The sequence below is a fragment of the Melitaea cinxia genome, chromosome 6, assembly GCF_905220565.1.
Source record: "Melitaea cinxia chromosome 6, ilMelCinx1.1, whole genome shotgun sequence".
NCBI classification, from domain to species: domain Eukaryota; kingdom Metazoa; phylum Arthropoda; class Insecta; order Lepidoptera; family Nymphalidae; genus Melitaea; species Melitaea cinxia.
The window spans coordinates 3090418-3103518 of record NC_059399.1 but is presented as its reverse complement, the minus strand read 5'-3'; the positions used below and the strand labels follow the sequence as shown (position 1 = coordinate 3103518).

Sequence of the window (13101 nt, the reverse complement as noted above, 5' to 3'; positions counted from 1 at the left end):
CCTTCTACTACCAACACCTATTTTTAAATAACGTTTAGCGGCAAGACAACGTTTGCCGAGTCAGCTAGTCTTAAATATAAAATTCTCGTGTCACAATGTTAGTTAAAATACTCCTCCGAAACGGCTGGGCCGATTTTTATGAAATTTTGTGTCCATATCGGATAGGTCTGAAAATCGGCCAACATCTATTTTCCGTACCCCTAAGTTATAAGGGGAGGGGGGGGGTTAAGGGGGTTGTAACATATACCACGAAACAAAACAAAGTTTGCGGGGTCAGCTAGTTATATATATATGTATATATATCGATACGTTACTCAAAATATCTCAAAATCTCACTATTTTATTTATTTACTTTTCAAATTTTAACCATGAAAATAGTATTTAATTTAAGAATAAGTTAGATTTGCCATTGAATATAATAATATAGTTTGTCGACCTCGATATGTAATTACGTTAGGGCAATTCACAGGTAATTAGGTAAACAATGTATGAGACCCTCGCGTACCCTTGACCCACTAGACATATTGTGCCTACGTTCCAACTGTTATTAACGCGAATTTAGGTACCTAAACTACCTTATACAACACATCTAAATGTCGAATTATGTTATTTAACAACCGTGTCGTATTAAATTATCTTAACATTTCGTGATTATTCATACTTACTGACATCTAAGTGTAATAAAATATTAATAAACTACTCAATCTCAACAATCCCAGTAGAACAAAATCATGTGTCTGTCTGGATAAACATATAATACAAACACATAGGCATGTCTGACTACGTCAGACGTTTTATGGCCTATTATATAAAAAATTGTGTGTGTACATTCACACACGGCAGAAGTGAAACTTCAAAAAAGTAACCTACGACATATTTTTTTTTCATCGAGAATACTGAGAATAAAATACTGTGTAATGTATTCTATCTCATTATCTCATATACATTTATTCATTGTTTCTATATCGTGACGGATTTTCGTTTCATCGAGTTTCAAATCACAACCGCGATGACGAGCACACAAAACCGTTGTCCATCTTAAATTGTTACTAGTAACGTAATAATGTATAATATATGACATGTTTTATCAAGATCAAGCAGCCTGACTAGGAGTATCTTAATCTTACAGAATATCACAGTCAAATGAAACTGCTTTCAAATATGGTAACTGCTTATTATCTGGAAGACCTTACGCTTGTCTACTGATTTTGTTACCACGAAACAAAACAAAAAACTAAATAAGAAATATTTAATTTTAGTTGTACTGTAAACACTCGTACTATTTTTCATAAGAGAAAACTATTAATAATAATAATATATAATCATGATATTTCTTTGTTATAGGCTCCAATGCCGTTTTACGCCGGTGACCCGAACAGATTCCCAACAGCTTGGCAAACAGATCCTTCACAAGGTATGTAGTACTGTTTACTATTCATTAAAATGTTATTCTAGCAAATTAAACTTAGCTGAGTTGTAAGCCGTCCAAAGTTAAAAGTGTTTTAACTAGAACGTGTGCTATAATACATAAGATTTATAATTAACGCTGACAGCGGATTAGCGGCCCGGTATCGCTCTAATGAACAGTGTTTTAATTACAATATAAAGTATTTGTAACGTAATTACTTCATCATTACATCATCATTACAGCCTATACAGTCCACTGCTGGACATAGGCCTCCACAAGTTTACGCCAAAAATAACGTGAACTCATGTGTTTTGCCCATAGTCACCACGCTGGGCAGGCGGGTTGGTGACCGACAAATTGCTTACAATGTTTATAAAATCAACTATTTAAAAAAATCGTCTTACTAATTTTCAGGTTGGCAGAATCAATTTATACAGCAGCTTCCAACTCAAACAGGCCAAACAACTTTAGACTATCAAGGCAATCACACGCCTTACGCAACGTCTCCTCATTACCAAGCCAACACCACATACACCGTCCAAAACGTCGCTACTACATTTGATGTTACAAACAATACTTATTACCCGGCTGGAATTCAAACTATTCCAGCTCAACGCCCGCCTTCTAATCGTGGAGCGTACACTCCAGTTCCATCACCGCGAGCTCCTCACTATACGACCGAATATCAGCAACAGTATGCACAACAAGCGCCTACTCCGGGAGGTACTACGGGAAGTGATTCAAGACCCGCCTCAGCTGCCTCTTATCAAAGTTCAGTTGCAACTCCAGCTGCGCCAGTTTACACTGTCAGTCAGAACTATGAAAGAACCGAGTATACGACAGAACATACAGAAGAATACAATAACGGAGACAACGGTACAGATGTATCGAATAACGACAATGAAAGACAAGAACAAAATGCCTCGAATAGTCAGCATTCGGGAAACGCCGAGCCTGGATACCTGCAGGGGAGCAACGGTCCGCGAGCTTCACTCGATTGTAACGGGTATTCGGGCAACTATAACAGCGGACAATATACAGAAAACGGACAAGCGCAGAACCAAAGCGATTGGCAACAACGTCAATGGCAACATAACCAAAGAATACAAAATCAACAACAAATACAAAATCAACAACAGTTACAAAATCAGCAACAATTACAAAATCAACAACAATTACAAAGTCAACAATTACAAAATCAACAACTACAAAATCAACAACAACAATTACAAAATCAGCAACAGTTACAGAACCAACAACAACAGTTACAAAATCCACAACAGATACAAAATCAACAACAGATGCAAAATCAGCAACAGATGCAAAATCAGCAACAGATGCAAAATCAGCAACAGATGCAAAATCAGCAACAGATGCAAAATCAGCAACAGATGCAAAATCAGCAACAGATGCAAAATCAGCAACAGATGCAAAATCAGCAACAGATGCAAAATCAGCAACAGATGCAAAATCAGCAACAAATGCAAAGTCAACAACAACTGCAAAATCAACAACAACTTCAAAATCATCAGCAATGCCAAAATCAACAACAAATGAATCAGTTGCAAAGTCAACAACAACAAATACAAAATCAGATGCAGACCCATCAAAATCAGCAAATTCAGCAACAAAGACAAGAAGAAGCAGAACAACAAATGTTTTCACAATCTGACAGAGTTAACTTAAATTCCAGATTAAAAACGATGATACTAAATAAGCAGAACCATATTAGAGATGGCACAAATACGCCACCAGACAAAGGTGACCCTGGAGAAGGACCCCCTCGTATAATAGATGACAGAAAAAGTGGGGCTAATGACGATAGAAATACCACCGGTCATTTTTTATCGTATAGCCACCATCTCCGAGATAATTACCGTATAGGTGAACAGGGCTTTCCTGTCACTGGTAATTATTCACAAAGCACCCATGTCTACGGCTTGGGTGATTTCGGAGGTGGTGGCCACCACGTATGGGAGGGAGGCACGGGGGTCTCAAAAGGTTATGATAAACACAATTTGTCAAAAAATGCGTCTAAAACTCCTCAAAAATTACCATCTTACGCTGATATGAGACCGCAATATGGAGCATATTCAAATATACCTTACGATGCGCAAAAGTATGCAGAAATGTACGGTAGTGATAGCAATTTAAGTTATAATCAACAAGATAATAAAGATTTTCAATCGAAGATGCTTATTGGACCAGTATCTAATATTAACCAACAAAATTGCGCCCCGGCGCGTGACGTAAACGCACAAAAAAGAGCTTATGATAAAGAGCCTTATGATTCTAAATTTAGACATCCAGCAGCACCTCTAATACCTAAGTTAGAAATACCGGATAGTTTTCAATATTGCAAAGATACTATAAAGATGGAACCTCAAAGACAAATGAATCTAAATATGTATTCAAAACCAAACGAAACACTTACAAATGTTAACTATAAGGATTGTGCTAATAATATTCCTCATAGGTCACATCAAGTTACAGCATTGCCACCGATATCAACAATTAAAAATGAGAATTTTAACCTTAACCAAAAATCTCAGATCTATCATAACTTTCAAAATAATTCGTATGAAAGAAAAGTTAACAAAAGCGATTCTTACGCTCAAATACCACGAATTCAAGGAGGCTTAGGTTTCCAAAAATATAACGGGAATTATGAAGCAAGATATGAAAAAGGGTCAGATAGTGGAGGTAATTCTGGTAGAGGTACACCCGTCCAACCTAAACCACCTTATTATATCGAACAGATCAAATCAGAGCATTCGCCACCTGGACATAAGATCTACAAAAATCTAAGCTACGGTCCACCAAGAAATGAACCATACATGTTTACAGGGGAGGGTGGACCGGTTTCTATTAGAAATGAAGTAGGCTATGCCTGTTGTAGGCAAGGCTCTACAACGAAACCTCCCCCAGAGCACTTAAGAGATGGAGCATGTCCAGGGCTTCAAACCAAAGATGAAATTCTGGAAGATGATCCAGATAATACTGACAAAAATGATCCTAAGAACAAATCTAAGCCCGGTACACCATTAGCAGAATTACTTATAAAGAACCCTAAGGAAAATCAATTTAATTACTCCAAAGAATATTTAGACAATTTAGAAAAGTTAAAAAATAATTCAAGAACCGAGGTACCCGATTGCAATTGTTTTCCTGCTGATAAAAATCCACCAGAACCAGGCAGTTATTACACCCACTTAGGTATATTAATTTATTTATTTTACCTTTTTCCGTACTTTACTTTTTTTTAATTATTATATAGTATCAAAAACATCCATGTTATTACAGGAGCATCATCGTCTTTAGTAGAACTTAGGAAAGAACTTGAAGCACGCACAGGATTGTCTGGAAATGAATTGAGAATCGAAAAAGTTTGTTATACTGGAAAAGAAGGAAAAACTGCTCAAGGTTGTCCCATGGCTAAGTGGGTGAGTGTATGGATCACACTCTACATTTATTTAATAATTATAAATACATATTTAATCTCTTAAATAAATAATTAAACTATTTTAACTGAAATTTTAAAAACTTTGTCATATTAATCTTATAAATTTCTTTTATTCCAGGTCATTCGACGGTCTAACTATACAGAAAAAGTATTAGTCGTGGTGAAGTTTCGAAATGGTCATAAATGTGCTACGTCCTGGATAGTGGTATGCTTAGTAGCCTGGGAAGGAATCCCACAATCTGAAGCTGATTTAGATTACACTCTGCTGTCTCATAAACTAAACAGATATGGATTACCAACTACTCGTCGATGTGCGACAAACGAAAATAGAACTTGTGCATGTCAAGGTAAGTATAAAGTTACAACAGTTCATCAATACATATATGAATAGCCAGTTGGCGTAGTTCGTAATAGCCCAGCTTTCTGCTCCGGAGGTTATGGGTTCGATTTCCACCCCGAGTCTGGGTGTAATATATATTTATTTATTTATTTATATACCAGATGTGCCCCGGACTTCGTCCGCGTGGAATTTAACAAAATAATTATTGTTTCGTTCGCAGATTTATAAAACAAAAAATATCTAAAATAAAAGTAGCTTGAGTTACTCCTTATTACCTCAGCTATCTGCTAGTGAAAGTCCCGTCAAAATCGGTCCAGAGGTTTCAGATTAGCTGGATCAAACAGACAGACAGACAAAAATTATAAAAAAATGTTATTTTGGTACATGTAGCGTGTATAAATAAATATGAATTTAGTTAAAAGCGGTTATTTTAATATTACAAACAGACACTCCAATTGTATTTGTTTGTATAAATGTATTATTTATAACTATGTTTATTTATTATAAATATGTTTATAAGTTATGTTTATCGAAAAAAAATGTAGCTATACCAGTCGGCTGTTACCTAACACAAGCATTAAGTTGCTTACGTTAGTAACAGACGACCATGTGTGTATTGTGTAGATATTTATTTATCATATATCATGTACATCGATTAAATCCAATACATACATACATACGTGATAAATATTCTTTGAGAATTCAATTTATTAAAACATATAAATAATGATATTTATATCTCTTTACTTCAACAGGTCTCGATCCTGAAACGTGCGGCGCGTCCTACAGTTTCGGTTGCTCATGGTCCATGTATTATAATGGATGTAAATACGCCCGTTCAAAAACTGTCCGCAAGTTCCGACTTTCGGTCAAAACTGAGGAAAGTGAAATTGAGGAGCGCATGCATGTTCTCGCAACACTGTTAAGCCCATTGTACATGAACCTCGCGCCTAAATCATTTGAAAATCAATGTCAGTTTGAAAAAGAAGCTTCCGATTGTCGATTGGGTTTTAAACCAGGCCGTCCTTTTTCTGGTAACTTTTTATTTTGATATCTTTGACATTTTGATAAAAATATAAGATAACGTTAAAACGTTATATTTTGAAATTTCAGGAGTAACAGCATGTATAGATTTTTGTGCTCATGCACATAGAGATCTGCACAATATGAACAATGGATGCACGGCAGTTGTAACCCTAGCAAAGCATCGTGCACTTTCAAAACCTAACGACGAACAACTGCATGTTCTTCCACTGTATGTTTTAGACACCACTGATGAATTTGGGTCAAAAGAAGCACAGGAAGAAAAAATGAAAAGTGGAGCATTAGAAGTCTTGGACAAGTGAGTGGTGATGTACAAATTTCTTTTATATGTGTATATTATATGTCTATTTTACCATTAGTGTAAAAAATAAAAAGTATATAAGCTTGTTTTGAAAAAACAATAACAGTAAAATGATGGTGTTGTGTTGTCATTGATCTAAGAAAATTGGAACATACTACTTTGTACTAACAAATATATTTTGAATTTTAGATATCCTATGGAAGTTCGAGTTCGGTCAGTTCCTTTACAACCCTGCAGACGTCACGGAAAAAAAAGAAAAGACGACGAAAATTCAGAATCAAATAATTCGTCAACAAACACGCCTCAACAGAGTCCGGGTAACCAGAAGAAACCCCAATGTTCTACTCCCGCACCTAAAACGCCTCAACCAAATGATGTTAGAAATAATGCAAGTCCAAGAAGCCAAAGTAGTGCTTCACCAAGAGCAAACACGCCGGCTTTAAATCAAACAAATACTTCTTTCTCCAATAATCCTCATTATAATTCTGCTTTTGTTAATCCAAATATACATAATCTCAACCCCGGACTGATGAACTCGAATTTAGGTAATCCAGCTTTACTGGATATGGCTACAATGATTGACAATTTCACAGATGCCCAACTACAGAGTAATCAAATTTCTAGTACTGTATTAGACTCACCTTATAATCCTTACGACCAAAGCTACAATCTTCATAATCAAAACACTATATACAATCCAACACATGGGCCTACATTAGTGGAGAATAACTGTCAGAATTCCAATCCAAATCAATTACCAAGCTTTACGCCTACGTTACAAAAAAGAGACCAACAATTTACAACACAGAATTCTGTACCAGTTAACGCGACCCAACAACAATGGCCAGATTTTGATAATTCAGAAATATTTAATAACGTCGTAAAGGAAGATCCCGATTCTACTACAGCTCATTTAAACATGCCGCCTAATAACTATAGCCCAGACTCAAATCGAAGCGACAACAATTCTGATCAAATCTATAAAACTACTACAGAAACAGAAAAACAAAATGCTAATGACATATCACAAAAAATGCCTGAATTTGATATGCCTAATTCTCCGAGATTAACGGAGATATCTCAAAAAACTCAGCGCACACCAAAATCACCAGCATCGACTCAAGAACAAAAATCACCTATTAATGATACTGTTATTAACCCAGAAAGTCGTAAAAGTGCATGGAAATCACCAGATTCCAAAAGTTGGGATTCATCTAAACCCAAAGAACAAGTTAATGAAAATGAAAGTGCACTGTTTAGAATACCTAAAGCGAGACCACCTTCTAGGACTCAGTATGTCAATCCAGGTGATGCTATAGAAAACTCAACATTTTTAAAACCATATCCTCCATCTGATAGACAAAATCCAAACCAAGGATATGAACAGAGAACACATGATATCAGAATGAATAATGTTGCACCTCCAACATCAGTGTTTCAGACAAATTTTACAATTAATCACGATGACATACAAAATGCATCGACGAATAAACCCGTTACTGAGTTTACGGGTAATAACTTTCAGCCCGTTAACCAAAATACTTATAGCCAATCTTCGATGCAAGGCTATGGCAATTATCCTCAAATGACGAACGCGTATCCATTTACGCCTAATCCATATGGCCATTTCAATCCTTATGAAAATTCCTATAACGATTATAACAGCTTAGCGTATTACAATGCTGAAAAATTTAAAAGAGAAGAATTATTAAGAAATTCACACTGCTATAATTCTTACGGATACCAGTATAATCCCAACTTCGCCACCAACTTTTATCAAAATCCGAGCCCAAATTGGTGTCAATCTTCGCCTAACTGGTGTTTGTATCCTCCGCCTTTTTCCATTCCATATCCGCCGGAACCACCAAAGGCAGAACCAATAGGAGAAGTAACGGGAATATCCGATAACCTAGAATGCTTCAAAGATAGTCAAATGGGCGGAGTAGCTATTGCATTAGGCCATGGAAGTGTTTTATTTGAATGTGCAAAACATGAAATGCATTCGACGACCGCAGTTAAGAGTCCAAATCGAGTAAATCCGACCCGCATATCATTAGTTTTTTACCAACACAGAAATTTGAATCGCCCTAAACATGGTCTTGAAGAATGGGAGGAAAAAATGAGATTAAAAAAATTAGGTCTGAATCCGTCTACGCCCAGTACTCCCGGCCCGAATTCAAATTCTGTTTCACCTGCATCCACCCCGGGGCCAGATCAAAGACCTACACCGACTGCAGAGAAATGGAAAAGCAATGAAAATCTTATTCCCGGTGGTTACAGTTCGTTATCAGCTTTAGTAGAAGCGACGAATGCTGCTAAGAAAAGTGGTCAAATTAGACTGAGGACAGACACACAGACTACAATGTCGTGGACTACTCTATTTCCTATGCACCCATGCACTGTCACAGGCCCCTACCAAGAATCCGGCACTTGACGCAAGCCTGGCCCAACGGGGCAGTGTTCTTCCAAAAGACGGAGTGAAATCCCTTCTGTAGCGATGTAAGGTCTCATTTGCCTTTTGATCCATGTCTTCGACAGAAATGTGCTTTCCAAAAATTGTTTTGTAGTTCCTGGATTTATAGAACTTAAGCTCTAAATTCTTGACAGACTGGTCCATGTAAAATTCCTTTATATTGCATTTACATTGGAATTGACTACCGTTTTATCAAGTATTTTTCAATGTAAACCGAGTGAGTTTTAATCAAAGATGTAATTTAAGTTTATATTTTAATAGTGTTTATCGCATTTCAGCTAGTCTTACGTTACTACATTAGTATCTATGGTATTTCTTAGGCCGTAACTGTAGAATTATTTGTATATTGACGTATTTAGTTTTACCAGCGACTCGAACTTTTCGAATAAGTTTATATTTTTTACATGCTGTATGTAAAATATTGAAATTAGCGTACGGTTTGTCTGCATATTTTGTCATTTATTAGTTAACGCATAAGCAACGTCTTATGCGATGCAATGATCTCATAAAATACTAACCCTACAATATATTCATTATAATCATTATTCAGAGCGAAAGTACAAAACATTACATTGAGGCTAACGCTTAGCCCGAGGATGAGGACGTTTGACGATCGTGTTTATTTATATTTTTGTACCTTTGTCTGTTTAGTTACTTTATATTTAAATAATTTATCATTCCTCTGCCTGTCCGGTTGTTTTGTTTTGGCATTATGTTTTACGGATGAAACTGTAAGATCATGGCAGCATGTGTTATGAAACAAACGTAACGAGTGCTTTTATATTAGGTTAAGAGGTGTGTATTTTTAACTTTAGAATATTTAACTTATTTATATTGTATTACGTGAATCATTATGAAATCATTTTCTTTGTAATAATTTAGTGTTATAGTAGGTATTAATATTTAATATATTTGCTTTACGATTTGACATTAAATTATGGACAGTTGTTTTATGCATGTTTCAAGAGCCTTCTTTACTTTTATTTGAGTGCCTGTTCGTCTAAAGATAACCAGAAAGTAGAAATTCTTATATTTAAAACTCATTTTCGAACCATTGAATGTGACCTTATTTGTGAATCGAGTGCGTATAGTAATTTTCTGCTAAGTAAGATATTATAAAAAAGTTTTAATTACGTTCATACGTTAAAAGAAAGAGTAACAAATTGCATACATTTATAAGATAGAGTATTTGCGGAAAAAATTCAGGCGCTTGGAAAGATTATAAAGTAGGCATATTATTGAAAATGAATAAAAACATACTGATGAATAGTTATTAATATATAATTAGGTTAAGAAAAAGTTTGTTTTAAAGATTAAACTATTGATATAGTTTATATTTTTTACGTCTAACTATTTATTACGGTAAATTTATTGGATCGTGAAATTATTTATAGGTAAAGAAGTTTTGAGAACAAAACTTATAAAAACTAAGCAATAATAGACATCAGAGTCTGTACATTGTAGGTGTGATGAATATTAAATTAAATAACGAATGGTGCGATTTGTCGTCAGTCTTATGGAAATGCTTAACGTTTTAGCTCTCACCAGAAATTGCCTAAATTTATGATATTCTTTTACTATAATCGGTTAATGCCTTCAACTTGCCATTGTTAGTTTTACTTCGATTCGTCCGTACGGTGTAGTTGATGCATTGTGGCGGAACATATCAAAAGCAATCACAGGAACTTGTTATCACAAAACGTAACTCAAATTATTAATTGTATCTGATGAAAAGAAGTGTAAAGAATGTAACTCAAATATTTGTGGTGCTGAGACTGGAATTACAAAAAAATGAACTTTAAAACAGAAAATAAGTTTGAGTTAGATTTTAATACCAAAAATGAATTCATTTAAAGTTATATGTAATTATGAAAAAATTAAGACAAGTCAGACGTTTAATGATATTATTCCGTATTATTTTTATAACAGTAGTATGGTTGCATTGTTGGAAGGTTGTGTAACTGATAACGTAGATTTAAATCCTTGTGGACGTTAATTTTTATAAGGTAAATCATTTAGGCCACACTAGAAACCTGTGATATACCATTAACTCACGAGTGCTTGACTGCTTGTTTGGTATGTGTCTTTCTTCAGTGTGCAAGTCGCCGACATACGTTAAACCGACAGAGAACGCAACAATGTTTTAGTATAGAAGTAACGTGTGTCGTCGATGTTTTTTTTTTAAAGTAATAGATATGCAAAAACCAAAAACGACCAGTATTTTTAAATGTTGTAACCAAAAAGTTTTCTTTTTTAAGATTGTACGATGCATAATGGGTTTACCGATGCGGATGGTTCTAACGTTTATCCGAACGGGAGTTCTGTGTTCGTTGCGTTTCAGTTACGACGGACCTGTTTGTGTAATAATATTTTGTCTTCTGCCAAAACAAAGGAATGTGTCATGTAAATAGAACTACCATTATTTATTAATATAATAATTTAAAAAAGACATTACGCTGTTTTATTTAATGTTTTATCTACACTAATGTTGTAACATTCTACTTATGTTTCCAATACTTGACTTATAATTACTACTGTTATAGCGCAGACAACAAAACACTCAATTTAAGCAATTTCACATGATGGTATAATATCCACATCGATATCGTAAAATCTCATTATAACATCGCGCGCAGGCGCGCAGCTGCGCTCTCATTGGTTAGATTTTAATGGCGGCAAAATCACTGTGACAATACACGTACGCGTGAATTTAATTTAATAAATTGAAAGTTAAAAATGGATAGCGACGATGATATTTGTACGCCTCCGGATATTCTAGAATTGGCAACAAAATTAACTCACAATCTTTTGCCAGAAAAATCTAGAAAATTATATGACAAAGAATATAATAACTTATTCCGACTCCGTCTACGAGCTCTACTGCTTGCCCCGCGACCGCTACAGCTGCTGGATCAATAATTAACATTAACTTTCAAAATCGTACCATCCAAAATTTGAACAATTATTATAAATAAACTATTGTCAGCTTTTACTCTAGTTGTTTGATTAATTGCATTAGTGAAGATAAAGTAGTGTATGCAACTGCATATAACACGGGTAGGGTTCCCAACCCACCCGGATCGCCCGGGAGACTCCGGAAATAATAGTTAATCTCCCGACCTCCCGGAGAACAATAATTTTTCCGGTTTTTCTAAAAATTATACGCATCCTACGCTGGGTTGACTTCTTTACTATATCGAAAGATAGAAATCCTTGTTCTGAATTGAAAAAACTGGTCACGTTTGTTCTTTCCATTCCTGTCTCTAATGCTTCTTGCGAACGTATATTCAGCATAATGGAACAAGCATAGAGCAAGGAAAGAAACCGAATGAGTATTTCTTTAATAAAAGCAGAATTACAAGTACTCACAAACTTCGATTTTACATGTAAAAACTTTTACGATTTTGTAATGAAAAACCGTAAAATATTAGATGCTGCTAGAAAGCAAAATAAATATAAATTTAAAAATTAATTGAGTTTTTCTTTCCCCAAAGACTCTCGGGTTGGTCCTTTCAACAGTTGGCAACCCTAAACACGGGTATTAAAACACTCGTTACTATTATGAAACTCGCTCGCTCGTTTCATAAACTCACACACGTGTTTTAATACCCTTCATTATATGACAGTTGCATAAAATACTATTACAATATTAATACAAGAAGTAAATATAAAAAGCTAACGTGGTCCAATAGTTAACCCCTGAGATACTACTTATCTTAGTAAGTTGAATATTTAGTTTAAAATAGTATCAATGTAGATTTTTTCTGGATTTTTGTAAAAAAGATAATAATAGACAGATAATAACTTCACTTAAATTTAATGGTATACCTGGTATACTGTCCTGGTGTACATGTCAATTTTATTAAAATACGGATACAAAGGCTGCAAAGAAATCCATTAAAAATGTTTTACTTGACAAATAGCAAATAAATAATTAGCATCAGCTATAGAAGTTAGAATCATATAATTTTCTCATATTTTCATTATTGAGATTGTATTATTAGGGATATTAAAAAAAAAAAAACATTTTCCTGTAGATAATCTTTTATTTTTGAGCAATAATTTGTAAAAA

The 13101-nt window shown here is 34.8% G+C and overlaps 1 protein-coding gene across 1 annotated transcript in view; it reads left to right on the top strand.

Moving 5' to 3' along the window:
* LOC123654186 (DNA N6-methyl adenine demethylase-like) overlaps positions 1–8990 on the top strand; it is a 116866-nt gene extending 107876 nt beyond the window's left edge. The window contains exons 6-13 of the mRNA XM_045590109.1: positions 1345–1414; positions 1823–2939; positions 2979–4624; positions 4712–4851; positions 4990–5218; positions 5967–6245; positions 6325–6553; positions 6746–8990. Coding sequence (XP_045446065.1) covers positions 1345–1414; positions 1823–2939; positions 2979–4624; positions 4712–4851; positions 4990–5218; positions 5967–6245; positions 6325–6553; positions 6746–8990 — 5955 coding nt within the window. The remainder of the gene's footprint in view (positions 1–1344; positions 1415–1822; positions 2940–2978; positions 4625–4711; positions 4852–4989; positions 5219–5966; positions 6246–6324; positions 6554–6745) is intronic.
* Positions 8991–13101: the final 4111 nt, after the last annotated feature.